Genomic DNA, 20,039 nt, shown 5'->3' with positions numbered 1-20,039 from the left:
ATTTTAGTTAGAAGCATCAAACAAAATAACAGAGCAGAATAACAGAGTTGGAAGGGATCCCAGAGGTCTTCTAGTCCAACCCCCTGCTCGAGCAGGAGATATACCATTTTAAACAAAGGGCTGTCCAGTCTCTTCTTAAAAGACTCCAGTGACAGAGAATCTACAAATCGTTTTGCTGATTAATTGTTCTAACGGTCAGAAAATCTCTTAGTTCTAGGTTGGTTCTCTCCTTGATTAGTGTCCATCTGTTGCTTCTTGTCTTGTCTCTTGCTGCTTTGGAGAATAAGTGGATCCCCTCTTCTTTGTGGCAGCCTTTCAAATATTGGAGCAGTGTTATAAAGTCACCTCTAGTCCTTCTTTTCACTAGACTAGGCATACCCAATTCCTGCAACCATTCCTTGCATGTTTTAGCCCTAGTCCCCTAATCACCTTTGCTGCTCTTCTCTGCACTCTTTCTAGAGCCTCAACATCTTTTTTACATTGTGGAGACCAACACTGGATGCAAAAATTGTTCTTTTTGTCTTTCAGTTTATCACAGAGTTATTTGTGCAGTCATGCTGGTTTCTTTAGAGAACTCTTATTTTTCTTCTTCATTGAAATTGTGCCAGACTGGGCTTTTATATTTCACTTTTCAAAATTTCCCAAGCTTCTTTGGTTGTTTTCCCATTGAGGATTTTCATCCATGGGATCCTCCCAATGTCAGGGTTCCGACAGATGCCCTAGGCCCCGAGCCAAGTTTAAAAAGAAATCCAATTATTTATGAGGAGCAACGTGTTAGCACTTTCCCAAGTGGAGTTGGCTCTGCCCCACATAATTTACTGCCCACTTATAACCCTGTTTCCTCCCTCCTCCCAGAGTGTGTCATAAATCACATTCTCCAATGGAGCACTTTTGCAGGCTGTAGAAAAAAACTCCTCTCTGGCTTGCTCTAGTAAACTGGGATACAATCTGGAGTAAGGTATGCATGGAATGTGCTTCTGGTCATAGCAACCGAACTTCTGCCCCTCCTGCCTATGGCAACTCAAGAACAGTCCAGGAATGCTTTATGAGTTGACACCCAAGCTCTAAGTTTATTGACATTACCTCTCTTAAAGTCCAAGACTCTAGTTTGACTGATGCTTGTGCATGCATAATGTCGCAGTCCAATATTGCAGGGTCCTTCTCCCTCCCAAAGTTCCTGTAACTTCAATGCCTTTCATCATTTCATTTCTTAAATGATAGTCTGGCTGACCCTCGAGTTCCCTTCTCTGTCTTTTTGGGAGACAAAATTATTGGCTAAGTTTGTCAGGAATACGTTCGATCTTCCACTAGGCCCAGAGTTTGTGGTTGTGGTTCGCTGGCAGCCTGTGGGGACGGCAGCGGAATCGGACAGCGGGGAAGAAAGGGGACCAGTGCGGGAGTCTGAGGAGGACTCAGATGAGGGTCCTGTGTCCGAGATGGAGCCAGGACCATCTGGGAGTGGGGTGCTGCCTCCGGAGCCTCCAGAGTCTGGCAGCAGTGAGGCAGAGGACAAGGGGAGCCTGTTCCTAGTATGTGTGTGTGTGCAGAGCCGCTAGAAGGCAAGAACCGCTGAAACAAAAGGAGCGACCCGGGGGTAAGGCTGGGGGGTGATTGCCCCTCCCATAAGGTATAAAGGACAATCAAAGATGATGAAACCTTTGCAAGAAGCAAAGTCGTTCGCTCGGTTCAGTCATCCTGGAAGCTCTTTGTACTTCGGTTTTGTTTTTTTTCTAGTTCATTTGACGCTTCTGTTATTGGCTGCACTTCACAGGGAAGAAAGGTGGGTGCTTATCTCAAGGAATTGTTTGAGATTCATTAGCAGTTGGGAATGAAAATAATTCCCAGCGTTGCAATAAAACAAGAATTGTTTTTAAAATAAGCATGTGCGTAATTATGGTTTCAGAAGCCTTGGTCAGAAGATTTGTTTCCAAGCTGATGTCAGAGAAGTTACAAGTCCCCCACTTCTATTGTGGTGTGCTTCCTTATATACCTTAGGTAACCGACTAGCAAAAAAAAAATCATCTATTTCCTCTACTTGGTTGTGTGGTGTCTAGTATACATCTTCTGTTTTTCCTATTTTATCAAAATAATGGTAAACTCACCTCATTTCTGAGAAGCTGCTCTGCCTGACTTCTATTCAGATTTCTGCAGTACCACCTAAAGAGGAAACCAGTAAAAGTTTAGCATATTATATATAAATGCTACCTTTGCATGTATGTGCCCCTTTCCTGGGTCTTTAGATTTGAAGGCAAAATTAAATGCATCTCTTCCCATGAGGAGCTGCAGAAGATAATCACAGTCTCAGGAAAAAAAGTGGCTGTTTTAAGGAGTCCTGGGCAGCTGCCATATTCATGTTCTGCATACTTCAAAGCACCTTTTTTTTTTCCTTTCAAGTTGGAACATTAAATGGGTCTGATGCTTATATGCCAAAATATATCCCTATGATTTCTATAAGTTGGTCCAACTCTTTGAAGCAAGCCAAAGTTGTAGCCAGCACGATACCTCATGGCATCAAATTCCAAATTGTGCATTTCATATTTTTTAAAAATCCTTTTGTTTCTTGTCATCCTTCAAGGATTCAATTTTATTGGATGACGTCTGGTTCTAGTATTTTGGGGTGAAGGGGAAAATAGTTTATTTATTCAGTCTGTCATCTGCACCTCCATAACTGTCTGGCTTGGTTCTGCAACTCAACAAGACAGACACAGACTTCAGAGAGTAATTAGGACTGCAGAAGAAACAATTACTACCAGCCTGCCTTCCATGGAGGACCTGTATACTGCACGAGTCAAAAAAGAAGGCTGTGAAAAATGTCTACAGACCACTCACATCCCAGACATAAACTGTTTCAACTCCTACCCTCACAATGACGCTATAGAGCACTGCACACCAGAACAACTAGACACAAGGACAGTTTTTTTTCCTGAACATCGTCATTCTGCTAAACAAATAATTCCCTCAACACTGTCCAACTATTTACACAGTCTGCACTACTATTACTATCAATCTTCTCATCACTCCTATCACCTATCCCCTTCCACTTGTGACTGTATGACTGTAACTTTGTCGCTTGTATCCTTATGATCTATACTGACTGTTTCCTAGTATGATTGCTTATTGTACTCTATGACTATCATTAAGTGTTGCACCTGATGATTCTTGACTCTTGACAAATGTATCTTTTATGTACACTGAGAGCATTTGCACCAACACAAATTCCTTGTGTGCCCAATCACACTTGGCCAATAAAGAATTCTATTCTATTCTATTCTATTCTATTCTATTCTATTCTATTCTATTCTATTCTATTCTATTCTATTCCATTCCATTCCATTGCATTATAGTCTAGTCTAGTCTAGTCTTCATTCCATTATTCTATTCTATTCTATTCTATTCTATTCTATTCTAGTCTAGTCTAGTCTAGTCTAGTCTAGTCCTTCATTATTCTATTCTATTCTATTCTATTCTATTCTATTCTATTCTGTTTCTATTTTAGTCTTCATTCCATTATTCTATTCTATTCTAGTCTATTCTATTCTATTCCAATTTCTATTTTAGTCTTCATTCCATTATTCTATTCTATTCTGTTCTGTTCTGTTGTGTTCTATTCTAGTTTCTCCATGTCCATTTTATCTACACCGTGTGTGTGTGTGTGTGTGTGTGTATTTAAGCCTCCATTGCGTCCTCTCTCTTTTGCTTCAATTTGCTTCACTATTTAATAAAAACAGCCAATAAAACCATTTATGATAAGGCCAATTTGTAAGAGTACATGAAATAAAATTCATTTTAATAAGGCAGTTCTAAAGGCAACTTACTGCTCAATCTGAATGGGACACTTTATACTTGGCTATGACAAAATCCTTGAGAGAACCTGGCTGGTATGTTAAGAACGGCCGGTTCTACTGTTTTGTGAAGCATCATATATGCAGCCCCAGAACTGGTCAGGAATGGCCCCTAAGCATCTTTCTGGAGATGCAGAGTCTTAATGGGATATCACCACATACTGGATTCCCCAGCTGTTTCTCATGAAATGATCAAAATACATAAAATCACATTTGCTATATAAAATATTGACTTACTCATATTGCTCCAGACTGTTGGACTTCTTTCCTGTTACATAATTGCTTGGAATATATCCTTGGCTTCTAGAGGGCCAAAAAGGAACAACACAGGAAGTCCTTGACTTACAACAGTTTGTTTAGTGACTGCTGAGAGTTACAAAGGCACTGAAAAAAGTGGCGTGTTATGGTTTTTCATACCTATGACCACTGCAACCTGCCCAGGTCAATTCCATGGCAAAAGAGGATCACATGACCCCAGGACACTGTGTCATTGGATTCCCTTTTGTGACCTTCTGCCAAGCAAAGTCAATGGGGAAGCTAGATTCACAGCTGTATTACTAACTTAACTGCAGTGATCCACTTAACAACTGTGGCGAGAAAGGTCCTAAAATGGGGCAAAACTCATTTAACGGATGTGTCACTTAGTAACAGAAATTTTGGGCTCAACTGGGGTTGTAAGTCAAAGATTACCAGCACATTTAAAATTTTATATTTTAATAAAGTTGTCGCTGGTAAGAAATGTTTGGATTGCATGTATAAATCATCTAGGACTGTGATGGCGAACCTATGGCATGCGTGCGGGCATGTCAGCCCCAGCCAAACTTACCTATACTGCGCATGCGCACACCTCCCAGCTGTTGTTTGGCCTGCTTGAGGCCGTTTTCATCCTCCCGGAGGCTCGAGGGAAGCCTCTGTAGCCTCGGGAGGCTGAAAAATGGGCCTTCTGGAAATACCGGAAGTGTCGAAATGGGCCCGTTTTCAGCCTCCTGAGGCTGCAGGGGCTTCCCTCGAGCCTCTGGGAGGGCAAAAACAGCCTCACATGGGCCAAAAATCAGCTGGGAGGCATGCGCATGTGCAGGTAAGTGGGCGGGGTGGGGATGTTGCACGCACGTGTTCAGGGGGCAGTGCAAATTGTGAGTGCCGGCGCGCACTTTCGGCACACCACAACAAAAACGGGGTTTGCCATCACTGATCTAGGACTCTAAAAACCACGTAGAAAAATAATGTACTTTCTTCCAGTTATTACCTGAAGGCATTATGCTTTTTGTTCAGCTATTTTAAAATTCAGGTAGTGAGAAAATTAAGATTGCTCTTGCTCTCAAAGGATGAGATTTGGCCAAGACATGATTGTGTCAGGATTCCAGCAGTTACTCCAATTAAATCATGAGCCTCGAGCCACACTCCCAAAACTAAAAAGAGTTTATTAGAAGTTAACCTTCTGGCATTAGCCTGGGCATAGCCAATTCCGAGATACATAATTCACTGTCACCCTTAATCCTGCTTCCCTCCCGCACTCCTCTGGGTGTATTATCCAAGGAAAAACACGTCCACAGCCATCAATCATGCTCTCCAATTAGATTTTTGCACAGCAGAAGCATCAGTCATCTAATCAGTCTCTGAAGAAAATATGAATGGAATGTATTTTCAATTCTAAACTGCTGCCTGTTCTTTGAAATTCCCCCCTTCTTTCTGTTGACAACTATAAAACATGTATATAAAATGTTTTATGAGTTGACAAATTGCCATCTTTTACTCTCTCTCCTGTGCCCCCCAAAATTAAAAACACATAAGATTTCAGTATTATGACTCTTCTCATCGGAACTCTTTGACATTTTTTCTTTTCTTTTTTAAATTTAATTTGGGAAATCTGTAGTTACTGTGTAACGCTGTTTGCAGGCAACTCAGCATCCTTGGTGGATATTGACAGAGATTATAATTGTATTCCGGTAAAGATCGAGATACACTTTTTTGTATCTTTTTCTTTACATTTTATTTTTTCCCTTCCTTGCACTTTTAGCTTTCTTTTAGCTAATAAAATATTAGCAAAGGCAATCGTAATGCATTTATGCATATTGTGTCAATCCTGAAGTGAGCCTGGCTGAAGCCATCTTGAAGGCTCCAGGGTTGCTGTACTATGGCGGGAGAGAGGCAGTGGTGGCATTCAACTTTTTTTTACAACCAGTTCTGTGGACGTGGCTTGGTGGGCGTGGCTTGGTGGGCATGGCAGGGGAAGGATACTGTAAAATCCCCATTCCCTCCCCACTTCAGGGGAAGGTTATTGCAAAATCCCCATTCCCTCTCCACCCCATTAACCTGCTTTCCAGCTCCATTCTCCTGTGCAGGGCAATCAAAGAAGACCCAGCCGATCAGTTGGGACTTGGGAGGCAGAGAATAGATGGGGGTGGGGCTAGTCAGAGGTGGTATTTGCCGGTTCACCGAACTATTCAAAATGTCCACTACCGGATCTCTATAACTGGTTAGAACCTGCTGAATACCACCTCTGGAGAAAGGAAATAGTTAGATGGGGTTTTGTAGCCAAAACAACAATGTTTTCCTGTGGGAACCAAGGCCATTTACACAGGTGGCGGGCTAGAGGAGGAGCCAGTAACCAAGTGACCAACCAGCACTTGGATTGGACAGCGCGACCAGTGACTTGGGTGGGGGGAGAGAAAAGGTTTTCTTTTAATCAGGTAAAAGTCGTGAGAAAATTCAGAGTCAACTTTCACCAGTTGTGCCAATATGATACATCCAATAAATCTTTCTTTGAGGAACTTGCCTGCCTCAGAATTTTGCTTTCAGTGGGTGCGTTATTTGGAATGCTGACATCTTGTATGTAATATGTAACCTATTTCTGCCTATACTTAAATTAAAATAGGTAATTGCATTCCTTACCCATATTTATCTTTTGCTTTCCACCAATGGATGTCATTTTTTACAATTACGATATATTCTTGACCTCTTTCTAATCTCAAATCATGAAGTTCCGTGGGCTCAAAATCGTACATGGCTATTACCACTTCTTCTTCTTCTTCCTCTTCTTCTTCTGGAGGAACAGGAGGTGGAGGCCTTCTCTGAAACTTAAAAAGTTATGATCTGTTAATAATTGAAATCAGGGGTAGGATTCTACCAGTTTGCACCTGTTCAGTAGAACCAGTTGTTAACACTCTAAGCAGTTCGGAGAACCGGTTGTTAAAAAAAATTACTGGCCTAATCCTGCAAGGAAGGCAGGCAGGAAACATTCTGGTGTTGCTTACAGAAACTGCCTCTCTGTTAACCCTTATTACATTCTTGGCAGGACTAGACTTCCAGTGTCTAGAATTTCTCTGGAGTTTTTTCCCCCTCCTTTGCTGGTACTTTGGTTGTGTGGAGTGACCATTCAAAGTTACAATGGCACTGAAAAAAGTGACTTAGGACCATTTTTCACACTTACGACTGTTGCAGCATCCCCACAGTCATGAGAGGCCAGGCAAGGAGATGCGTGCCTCGATGCGAGTTGGCCACACCCAGCCAATAATAACATGAGCACCAAGCCATGTCCACCCAGTCACATGACCACCAAGCCACACCTACCACCTAAGTTACGTCCACAGAACTGGTTATTAAAAAATTTGAATCCCACCCCTGACTGAAATAGTCTAATAATTCTAATTACTAAGATAATGATTTGGGATGACTCTCTTTTCAACTGATCAATGAAGCAGAGTAAAATACTTTACACAAAATTATATTCCAATTAAAATGCACGCAAGCAACTTATACAAGTACATCTATGTTATTCTATTTGTTTTTCTCATGGATTGAACGATGAGCAAACTTTAACAAATTGGACACAGGTATACTTGAAAAAATTAAAAATGAGTTTTTATTTATAATGAAGGAAACTGCTAAAAGGTAATACAACATAAAAATTAAGGCTGCAAATTAATTCTGGATCCGGAACCCTCCATTTTACTAACAAATACAGGGTTCTGGAAAAGACACGGATGTTACTTGAACAGAAAACAAAAAGAAATGCAAATTAGATTTAATTATGAATAAGTCTTCAACATTAAGGTTATTTATTTATTAATTCCTCCATGATGCAAACATGCCCCCAAATGTATGAAAAACAATCAAATCTCCTATTCTCTAAAGAATCCCTGGGACAAAAAAACAAAAATCCAAATATATTGCCTGGAATTTAAAAGCTCATATTCTCGGAATGGCAGGCCTGAAAATTTCATTCAGAACTGTTTATATATCTATTATACACCTATGCACACATGTTATTTGTATCAGCAATTTGAAAGTCACATGGCACCCAAAAAAACCCTCTCAATTTCTTTGAGAGCCGTTTGGTAATCTTTATCCTGTAAGAATGGAGTACAATAACTACAAATTTCATTCATTTGGGGGCAAAATGGAGAGGGCGGATTGATATCCTCATTAGAGTCAATGAGACCATACCGATATTGCATTTTATGGGTTGAAGGAACTGATTATTAATCTTGCATTTAGTACAGTCTATCCCTGAGTGAAACTTGCTGACATATACCATATGCCTATGAGTAATGGTGACTAGTGCAGGTATCATAGTTAGAGGCTTGTCCATCTTAGGTTGCACAATTATTAGGGTGTAACTACATGTTACCGCTAGTTCCTAAACTTGTTTTTCTGAAGCTAACATGAATGAACGAGAAAAAGCAAGCAAGAAGGTGGCATGTCGGAATCTATACACACATGCAAATTTATTCTCTGTGAAACTTAATTCCCAGTCAGGCAACCTGGAGGAGAACAGTGGAGAACTGCTAAAGACTTATTAGAAAACAGAAACTACAGGGAGACGCTAATGAGTAGGGGGGGAAAAAACTTGTAGTATTTTCCTTGCTGAGGTGACTCCAAATTAAGTAGTTTGATGTTGCAAACAAATGCCTATGCATTTAATTCAGGTTTTTTAAAAATGGTGACTAGATGCCAATAAACAAATCAGTAGAAACAAGTCTGTTAGAGCCATTTTTGTTCTTTTGCACACACAAATTGGCTCAAAAAAGTAGCTCTTCCTTAAAATTGCCAAGTTTATGAAGAGTTAAAATATGAGCCTCTCTTCCATACCTATTTATCTGCCTATCTATCTTCATCCATCCAATTTCTGCCTGCCATAGTTAACAAGACTTTCTGCAGTTCGTAATACCATGCAATAAAAAAAAAATCCACAGTAATTACCTAAAAGCTGTCAATCAAAACAAGAAATAGCAATAAAAACATCATCAATCGTTATCATCTCAATCAAGTAACATCTCAATCATCTTTGAAAGAAATTTAACTTTTAGCAATTTATGGAAGATGAGTGGCGAGTTTGTGAGGTGGCCCCATTATGATTAGCGTCCTTTTGTCTGTAATTTCCTTGTTTTGTTTTTATAGTTTTAAAATGTGTTTACAATAATTATGATAAGCAATTTCATGAACTTATCAACTGTTTTAGCTTTGTTCTATGCCACCCAGAGTGACTTCCGGTGGGATAAATAAAATAAAATAAAATATGCAGGGGATATAGCTGAGGTCCATAGCAGTAGTGGGATTCAAAAAATTTTATGACCTGTTTGGTGGGCATGGCTTGGTGGGTGTGGCTTGGTGGGCGTGGCAGGGAAAGGATACTGCAAAATCCCATTCCCTCCCCACCCCGCTAACCTGCTTTCCAGCTCCGTTCTCCTGTGCGGGGCAATAAAAGAAGACCCAGCCAATTATCTGGGACTTGGGAGGCGGAGAATAGATGGGGGCGGGGCCAGTCAGAGGTGGTATTTGCCGGTTCTCTGAACTACTCAAAATTTCCGCTACTGGTTCTCCAGAACTGGTCAGAACCTGCTGAATACCACCTCTGGTCCATAGGCAGCCTATCCCTCAACATCGAAACAAGTGGTGAAGAAAAGTGCTTAGTGCCTCAGCCTACCCGCATCAGGCACTGTGATTGGAGACCATTAGCCCATTCAGAATGCATACATTTTAATCTTTTGACTTATGTATGACTTATGTAGCTTCCTACAGATTTTGAAGATAATGATTACCAATCTAATTTAGACATGTATGAAATTGGTGGAAAAAATTGTCTCTACAGTAATAGTTAAAAGTTCCATTTTGCAGAAGAATAAATGTAGCTTTGTTTTTAAAAACAGCTATCCATTTAATTTAGCCACTAAATAGTTTACAACTTTATCAGAATTCCCAAACCAAATGCAATTTCCCCCCTTATTTTTGTTTAGTGTGCTGAATTTTAGTCCTACCTTATGTTTATCTGTCCTTGATGAAGGTACAGCTTTAACTCCTTAAAAAAAGCAAGAGAAAATAAAACTGTATAAGTTAACACATATCCATTAAAAGGTTACTGAATATTAGAAAATGTCTTTTACTGTACAGCTGTTTTCACAGTAACCTCTGTGTTTCTGTTAATGTTAAAATAATGGGTATATTATACAGTTTGTTGTTATCCTAAAACTAATATCCTGGGAAATATTTCAGGACAGAAAATAATGAAACTGAATTAATTCCCTAGGGTAATGTGATGCCATATGAACTGTTTCCTTATTCTGGCGATATTCTTTATTATCAATATTAAAATTCAATCATCAATCTGTTGTGATACTGAAGTGTAAATATAGCCATAATGATGAAGAAAAAATGAAAATAAATATAAACAAGAGTGGAAGGAAGGAAGGAAGGAAGGAAGGAAGGAAGGAAGGAAGGAAGGAAGGAAGGAAGGAAGGAAGGAAGGAAGGAAGGAAGGAAGGAAGGAAGGAATTCCTTCTGACATAATTACCTAACCCTAACTGTGTCTGAGCAATTTCCCTCCAAATATCAATCAATTTTTAAACAAACATAAAATAGTGTAAAATAAAATAAAAAGGAACAAATTTACCATACAAAAAATAAAAGGAAAACAAATCATACAAGAAAATATATAAAAAAGAACCAACAACTACTGCATATCCGGAATTCATCAGATCTTATTTTTAAAACTATTCTAAGCTTTCAGTGTTGATCAAGAGTATTCAAGTATATGTTTTCCTTAAGGAGAAGATAATATATTTTCCAATTAGCCAAATATATAATTTTCTCATAAATTGCAAGTCAAAGGTTAAACTTGAAGTTAATGGGCCCGCAGCAGTGTGCAGTTAAACTATTTGATGAATCACAGAACAGCAATTATATTCATTAGTAAAGATTAAAAAAAAGATACATTTATGAAAATATAGACAGACTATAAGGTAGCAGGGCGCTTACCATTTTCAAAGAGATTATACTTTTCACAGCCAGGTGCCAGTTTTTCAGTCTGCCGGCAACATTGATAGATTCCATCTGTCCAGAATTTAGGATGATACTTAACCATTATATTATTATTACTCTTTATTTCTAAAAAACAGAAAAGTTAAAAACAGCCGCAAATTAAATTATGTCTTATTAAGTAGTACTGTAAGTAAATATTTGAACCCAAAGCAGTTTATGTAGTAGCTCAACTTGCAAAAATCCAAATATTATCAATAACAATGGCAATAAATTGGGATTATTGATATACTAACATTAAGAACCAAGAAATGTAAAGTGTCAAACCAAGAAAGTCCAGTTACCATTTGAAAAAAGCACCTTTGGGACAACCATGACCTGGATGATTGAAGATCTCCATTGACAAATCATAGAAAAAAATCATCAGAATGGCTCAGGGACGAACAGACTTGCATTTATATTTTAATAGAGATCAGGCAGCCAAGAAGTCTTTTCTATTTTTACTTAATTATGAAATACTAGCTTCGCTACAAAACTATGTGATCAGGAAAGTTTTTGGGGAGGAAAATAAGGAAGAAAAAATTGTGCCGCTGCCTACCAGCATCCATTGGTATTCATTTGGCTAGTGTCCTGTCAGTGTGTGAGAGAGTTCAGGGCTGTTTGGAAAGTAAAACAGTATTTGCTGTGTGAGCAAGAAGGAGACAGCAAGGAGCCTGGGCGTGGCTTAGCTCAATTTTTCTGTACTAAAGCTGGTTGCTGCTCTGAAACTGAAACTCCTCTCCTCTGTCTGTGTTTTGCATTTGGAACAGATTTCTTTTCAGGTGGGGACGGGGAGTAGAACTCCTTAGCATCAGAGCGTGTTAATAATAATAATAATATACGAAATACTAATGCTCTGATGGTCATTTTGACAAATCCTTTCTTAGTGAGCACCCAGAAGCCCAGAGGAACATACGTGCCAAATTTCAAGTTTGTAGGCTTTTTGGTTGTGGAGATTTCATGATGATGCGTGAGTGGTATTTCGCTTTTAGGTAGATAGATAGATGGATGGATGGATGTATAAATAGATAGATAGATAGATAGATAGATAGATAGATAGATAGATAGATAGATAGATAGATAGATAGATAGATAGATAGACAGACAGAAATAGAAATATCTTCTGCAAAAATTATATGCCCATAACATGTGGGAGGCTTAAAATGCTTTTTTTTTTTAAACTAAGAAAGATCATAGTTATAAGGTAAATCATAGACAGCTGTATTCTCCAACTGACAGCATTACGGATTTTTTTTTTAGGGAAACTAACAACTATCTGTACTCCAGCTAGCATTCATTGTTTCTATGACCAGAGAAATACTACATTTCCCACATAAGAATTTGTGGCCAAAAAAAAAAAAAAAATTGAATCCCTTCCGATGGTTCTTTCTTTGTTTCTCCCGCCAAGGTATAACTTTTTCATCTGAAGCAATAAGGAAATAATAATAGTAAACTTACGTCCTGCAACAATACCCTTAATATTATTAAACAATAACATGTGCCTTTCTTAGATCATTGGTATGAACTTGATAGGTAGACAAAAGTGCCAAATCTAATCTAAACATCTGGTGATTGTGTGATCATCTATAATAATGTTTGTTGCACAGTAACCCAGACCAGATTTGGCATTTTTGTCCTTCCCAAGGATCTCAAATAGGCAGATGCTGTTTATTTTATTTATACGCTGCCTAACTTCCAACGACTTTTGGATAGTCAAAAATAAAAACATTAAAAAAGAAAAAGAAAGAAAACACTAGACAAAAATGAATAGTAAAGATGGCAAGGAATTGTTTCCTAAAAACTAAGACTAAAAAAAAATTAAACTAATAAATAAATAGGCAAACAGAGGGGAAGAATTGTTTGTTAAATTTCCTTCACATTCTTCACTTAAAGAGACGTATGTTTTCAAGAACTGCAATTACCTTCTTTTAAGTTTCTTACCCACTGATCCCTACTATGAGCAGTGGGGGCAAAAATATAAAGGGTGCTATTATCGTAGACAACCTGCAAGAAAGAAAAACAGAATATTACAATTGCACACAGTTTGCCTCTGCAGTTATTATGTTCCTCAGTTATTACAATTAATTATTCCTCAATAATTGCTAAATTAATACAGGATATAAGCAATGGACTGAATGGGGGCTTATACAAATGAAGCTATTTTTAGCTATTTTTTTAAATATTGGTTTTCTTTAAACACACATTTTAAATGTTAGCTTCCTTGAGAGTTTGCAGGGTGGAAAGTTGGGTTTTACAACCAAAGTACAAATAACGTAACTAAATAAACAATTATTACTATCTATGTATACTTCTTTTTGTTGCTTCTTGAAAGCTACCTTATGCAACGTTTAAATAAAGCCAATATCTGCTTTCAATATTTGGAATCTAGGAAAAAAATCAACCATAGGCACCAATCCAGCTGAATGAATGCCAGTTACTTTCTTAGCTCTAGAAAAATAGCCATGGCTTGTTCAATGCTTGCCAGAAGTCTATTTTTTATATCAGATTTGCATATTCCTACTTGTATATAGACTTTGTGCTTCCTCAAATCACAACTTCTGCCTCACCTTAGACTGGATCTGGAAGCAATGCAAGATCCAGTCTGGTTAGGAATTGGATGCAAGACTATATGAGGCTACCAATGATGTAGGCTAGGCTGAAAAGAGAACTTCAAAAATGTTCTCCAAAGAAGGCAATGAAAAACCACTTCTGTTCAAATGAAAATTGCATGGTTGAACTCAAAATAAGCTTTACTTTCATCTAAATGTACACTGCTTCTTAGAGCTCACAACTTAAGAGTCAAAGCCACAGAGTGTTATCAACAGTCGTAACAGGAAGAGGAAAGTCTTAACACATTTTCAGACACTTTTGAGTGACCATCTGGAACTGCTCATGCAGTTTTAGTTCATGCCAATCAATAGCAATAAAAGGAAGAAAGTGGGGGGAGGAAAAATTGCATGGAAATAGAGAGAAAAAGCACAAGAAAGTAATCAAACCTGCCCACAGGTCATACCCACAGTGTCTGCTTTAGCGATTTTCCAAATAAAATCATTTATGTTCTTGCCAAAAGGAAATATATGTTTGCTCTTCCAAGTGGTTAACTTGGCTAACAGCGGGAAATTTAGCCGTCATGTAAGCCTCTCAGACAGTAGTAAGATTCAATTTTTTTACTATCGGTTCTGTGGGCGTGGCTTGGTGGGCATGGCAGGGGAAGGATACTGTAAAATCTCCAATCAGAGGTGGTATTTTCCGGTTCTCCAAACTACTCAAAATTTCCACTACTGGTTCTCCAGAACCGCTCAGAACCTTCTGAATACCACCTCTGCTCTCAGAGTGGATCAGGTTAAGGGTGGCAGGGTGTCTGCTTAGCTAGACAAATATTTCCATGTTGGCTGAAATGCAGCAAACCAGATTTCACAGCTTACCTGAAATGGATATTTATTTTGACAAGGTATAACAATATCCTCATTCTTTACTGTCTCAACGCATTTGATTTTGGAAATGTCAACCGATCCTTTTCTGTACTTTTTCTGCAACAGGACAAAGATGGAACAGTTTTTAAAATGAGGAATTTCAAACAATTTGCAGAGTTAGAAAACCTGGCAAGTTGCAATCCTACACAGAGTAGGCCAGAAGAGGGCACAATTGTTCAAATAAAGCTGAAGTGCCCCAAGGTCATTGTTTTTTTCCTTGAAAATGGTCCCAGAGACTTAGAGATTTAAATTTTACTACTTTTCTGATGCACAATTCAAGCATAGAAATGTCCAGCATTTTTTTCAAAAAGTGATCCTTTTTTTTTCTGAAGTAGAGCTACTTGTATTTATACCCAACAGAAATTTCAAGTGGCTTCGTTTCCAAGGAGAAAAATGTTAGCTATTTCCTTCCAATCACCCTTTCTATGCCTAACACTGAGAGCATTTGCACCAAGACAAATTCCTTGAGCGTCCAATCACACTTGGCCAATAAAGAATTCTATTCTATTCTATTCTATTCTATTCTATTCTATTCTATTCTCTATTCTATTCTATTCCATTCCATTCCATTCCATTCCATTCCATTCCATTCCATTCCATTCTATTCTTCATTTCATTATTCTATTCTATTCTATTCTATTCTATTCTATTCTATTCTATTCTATTCTATTCTATTCTACTCTACTCTAAATCATTATCATGGCAATTAAAAATCAGTACTCCTCATCAATTGATTCCAGGAAGTGTGATGAGTAAAAAAAATGATGAGTACCAAACAAATTTTTCCCATAGTGAGTCACAAGCCAACACCTACAAGTTCTAGCTTGTGCGTGACCAAACAAGTGAAAAGTGCCAAGACAAAATTTTCCACATCAAAATGTGTTGAGTACCAAATTCAATGAGTTTCAAAACAGTTGGGTGCCAAGGTACCACGGTGTGGAACCTGATATCGAACAGGTTATTTTCAGCTTAGTCATTGTGGAAGGGTTTATCTATTCCCAAATGCACAGCAATTAATCCTAGATGAAAAATCCTCTTTATTGCCTCTTTCTGTCCTTGTTCCCAGGTGCACAATAAACTTTGCCCACTGATTACCACAGATTTATATGAGAGCAGTAATTCTGAGAATTTTATTTACATTCCTTATCTTGTGATCGCCAATGGGAATTTTCCTTTGTTCATAGCAGCCATCTCCTGCGTCAAAAGTTTCATTTAGCTATCTTTAATTTTCCTTTAGGGCCAGTTCAGACTTCAACAGCATACTTATAAAATTATTTCTTTGTTCCAATTTTTACAGTTCTGACCCTAAATCACATCTGCCTTTCAAAGACATGTGTGCTTCATTGGGGAAGATCCTTTGGAAATTTTTCATTATCTGTTTTTTGTAAGGCTACCCTGAAATATTGGATGCCATCTCCAAATCTGGTTACCTTTCTATATTATTTCTGGTTACTCTTAAAAAGCATTGAAAAGCACATTTATATCCCTTCAGAGTAAGACATATTCTTATAGAGAACGTAGCCATATTCCTAAGAGATTATGCTTTCAGTTCTTTAGACAGCAACCAATCCACAAAATGATCTGATGAACCAGGGAAAACTACGCCCTAGAAGTATCACAGATAGAAACACTCACAAAAACTGTGTATTGCATGTTCATGCTTTACTGCCCAACATCAGGAAGAAAAGCCAGGATGTTGTTAATCTAGATAAGGTTAAAAATATGCATGAAAAAACATAGTCTGCAGTTCCTGAAATTAAAGGGATAACAAAGCTTTTTTATTGTGCACACAACAAAACTCTCAGAGTTATTATTAAAGAATACCAGAGAAACAACTTTCCATTTTTAATATTGGTTTCAGATTCTTTCAATCCGAGTTTTTAATTACCAGCCATCTTGGGGCTATTCGATTTCTCTCATGAAATGCTCCACTTGCAAAAACTATGGGAATGGTTGCTGCATGTAATTATGACCTGTCCTTTCTCTTTCCTACCTACAACGACAGTAAAGGCGTTTCTTTTTAATTAGCAACGTTCTGTGATTAGTGATGCTCAGATTCAATCTTACGATATAAATTGTTCTTTGTAGATACTGTATAATCCACTGAGAAGTTTCTACAGGCTTTAAGAAATTGTTGCTTTTAAAATACAGAATAAAAAAGTTGTGGAAGCGCCATCACTTGAGACTTTCAAGAAGAGATTGGACTCCCATCTGTCAGAAATGGTGTAGGGTCTCCTGCTTGGGCAGGGGGTGGGACTAGATGACCTACAAGATCCCTTCCAACTCTGATTATCTGTTAGAAGAAGACATAATAAACTACCAAATAAAATAAATAACAAATTATCATTAACTTTAACATTCATCATAAAATGCCCTCCCTGATTGAATGCTGAAAGATGTATTTCAAATATCTTATTTTAACTTTGGAGATAAAATAAAAAAAATATTTAAAAGAAATTGTGTTCGATACATGGCACTTTCTGTTCACACAGGCACAGATTTAATCTCTTGAATGTGTAGCTGAGCTACACCCTACCCTAATGTCTAATACAGGTAGTTCATGACTTACAACCATTCATTTAATGACATTACTGAAAAAGTGACTTATGACCGATTTTGTTCTGACCAAGGCTTCCAAGACCATAATTACGCACATTCTTATTTTAAAAACAAGTCTTGTTTTATTGCAACACTGGGAATTATTTTTATTCCCAACTGGTAATGAATCTCAAATAGTTCCTTGAGATAAGCACCCATCTTAGTTTGTTGTGAAGTGCTACCAATAACAGAAGTGTCAAATAAACTAGAACAAAAACCAACCAAAGTACAAAGAGCTTCAAGAATGAGTCTGAACCAAACAAATGACTTTGCTTCCTGCAAAAGTATCATCACTTTGGCCTGTCCTTTATACCTTATGGGAGAGGCAATCACCTCCCAGCCTTACCCTCCGAGTCGCTCCTTTTGTCTTAGCTGCTCTTGCCTTCTGGCAGCTCTGTGCACTGGCAACAGGCTCCCCTGGTTCCTCTGCCTCGCTGCTGCCAGACTCCAGAGGGTCCAGAGTCAGCACCCCACTCCCAGATGGTCCTGGCCCCATCTCTGCATCGGACGCAGGACCCTCATCCGAGTCATCTCCAGACTCCCTGACTGGTCTCCGTTCTTCCCCACTGTCCGATTCTGCCTCCGTACGAGGCTGCCGGCAAACCACAACAGGTTTTTGCACTTACAACCATGGTGGCATCCCTGTGGTCACATGATCAAAATTCAGATGCTTGGCAAGTGACTCATATTTGTGACAGTTTCAGGGTCCAGGAGTCATGTGATCACTTTTCGCAATCTTCTGACGAGCAAAGTTAATGGAGAAACCAGATGAATTTAACAACCGTGTTACTGACTTATCAATTGCAGTGACTCACTTAACAACTGTGATAGGAAAAGTCATAAAATGGGGCAAAGCTCACTTAACAAATGTTTCCCATAGCAACAGAAATGTTTGAGCTCAATTGTGGTCGTAAGTTGGGGACTGCCTCTGTATGCTCCTGCCACTGAATGTTGCATGGGATCTGGAAAACTGACTTTATTGATAAGCTCCAAATGAATTCAAGACCATTACATCAAAAAACATATACGGGTGGCTCTCAAATGATAGAATAGAATAGAATTCTTTATTGGCCAAGTGTGATTGGACACACAAATTGGACACACAAATTTGTCTTGGTGCAAATGCTCTCAGTCTACATAAAAGAAAAGATTCATTCGTCAAGAATCATAAAGTACGACAATGATAGTCATAGGGTACAATAAGCAATCAAATCATACTAGGAAACAGTCAATATAAATCATAAGGATATAAGCGACAAAGTTACAGTCATACAGTCACAAGTGAGAGGGGATGGGTGATGAGAAGATTAATAGTAATAGTGGTGCAGACTTTGTAAATAGTTGGACAGTGCTGAGGGAATTAGTTGTTTAGCAGAGTGATGGCTTTCGGGAAAAAACTGTCCTTGTGTCTAGTTGTTCTGATGTGCAGTGCTCTATAGCCTCGTTTTATGTCCGGGATGTGAGGGGTCTGTAAATATTTTCACAGTCCTCTTTTTGACTCGTGCAGTATACAGGTCCTCCATGGAAGGCAGGTTGGTAGTAATTGTTTTTCTCTGCAGTCCTAATTATCCTCTGAAGTCTGTGTCTGTCCTGTTGGGTTGCAGAACCAAACCAGACAGGTGTAGAGGTGCAGATGATCACAGCGGGGGTCAGGATTTCAGTCACTAAGCGATGCGGTCATTAAGTGAGTTATCATGTGATCAGGCCTAATTTTTATGATCATGTTTACCCTGGAGGTGATGCAATGGTCATAACTTCAAGAATAAGTCATACGTCACTTTTCATAAATTTGAACCATCATTAAATGAATGCACATCAGTTGAAGATTACCTGCATACGTACATACACATACAATCATGTATACACCATTTGAGATGAAGAATATTACGAGAAACTCAGAGCCGGTAACAAAGTCATGAAATCAGAAAAACCAAGAGGAAATACAGCTAAAAATAATTTACGTTATTCACTACTCTTCCCCATATCTTTCTATTCTTTGAGACTACCCTTTCTTCCACCATGTCTATATCAGTGGTGGGATTCAAAATCTTTTTACTACCGGTTCTGTGGATGTGGCTTGGTGGGCGTGGCTTGGTGGGCGTGGCAGGGGAAAGATACTGTAAAATCTCCATTCCTTCACCACCCCACTAGCCTGCTTTCCAGCTCCGTTCTCCTGTGCAGGGCAACCAAAGAAGACCCAGCCGATCAGCTGGGACTCAGGAGGCGGAGAAGAGATGGGGGAGGGGCCAGTCAGAGGTGGGATTTGCAGGTTCTCCAAACTACTCAAAATATCTGCTACTGGTTCTCCAGAACTGGTCAGAACCTGCTGAATACCCACCTCTGGTCTACATGCCTATCCGTGCACTAACTTTTACCTCTTTAAATCTCTCCCCTCTCCCCTTTTGAAGGTCTCTATCAATTCTGCCTAACTAGAACTTTCTGAGTCTTCCATTTTATTCACCATGTGAATGTTTGAGCCTTAGAATACAAAGTCTATTATAATTTCAGCTTCTCCTCCACTTACTTGAACGGGAACGGCATTGCCTGTTGGCATAATCTTGGTGTTTTGTTTTTTTAAAAAAATAGCCAACTAAATTTTGTTCTTTCTTTTTTAAACCTATAAATGACATTCCACAAGATTTCTCATTCTTCACTTCCAGCCATCAAAGTGGTTATCATCAGTATAACTGAGATTGATCTCTTAACACACCATTTTTACTTCCCACATCTCCTAGTTCGGCATTTCTCATACTATATTCAACATGTAAATTTAATTAATAAATTAAATTAAGGGAAGAACACTGGGATCCTTTCCCAAACATTAAATATTTAC

The 20,039-nt window shown here is 38.6% G+C and overlaps 1 protein-coding gene across 2 annotated transcripts in view; it reads right to left on the bottom strand.

Annotated features, from left to right (window-relative positions):
• TEC (tec protein tyrosine kinase) overlaps positions 1-20,039 on the bottom strand; it is a 73,188-nt gene that overhangs the window by 18,991 nt on the left and 34,158 nt on the right. For both annotated transcript variants that reach the window (XM_026699915.2, XM_026699914.2), the window contains exons 3-9: positions 14,561-14,665; positions 13,058-13,139; positions 11,097-11,225; positions 10,100-10,140; positions 6,735-6,919; positions 4,080-4,145; positions 2,103-2,157 (exon numbers count right to left, since the gene is read on the bottom strand). In XM_026699915.2, the coding sequence (XP_026555700.1) occupies positions 2,103-2,157; positions 4,080-4,145; positions 6,735-6,919; positions 10,100-10,140; positions 11,097-11,225; positions 13,058-13,139; positions 14,561-14,665 (663 nt within the window). The remainder of the gene's footprint in view (positions 1-2,102; positions 2,158-4,079; positions 4,146-6,734; positions 6,920-10,099; positions 10,141-11,096; positions 11,226-13,057; positions 13,140-14,560; positions 14,666-20,039) is intronic.

Source organism: Pseudonaja textilis, chromosome 6, assembly GCF_049901715.1.
Source record: "Pseudonaja textilis isolate UNSWEBS1 chromosome 6, rPseTex1.2, whole genome shotgun sequence".
Classification (NCBI taxonomy): domain Eukaryota; kingdom Metazoa; phylum Chordata; class Lepidosauria; order Squamata; family Elapidae; genus Pseudonaja; species Pseudonaja textilis.
The sequence above is the reverse complement of the archived record's forward strand: the minus strand, read 5'-3'. Positions and strand labels throughout refer to the sequence as shown.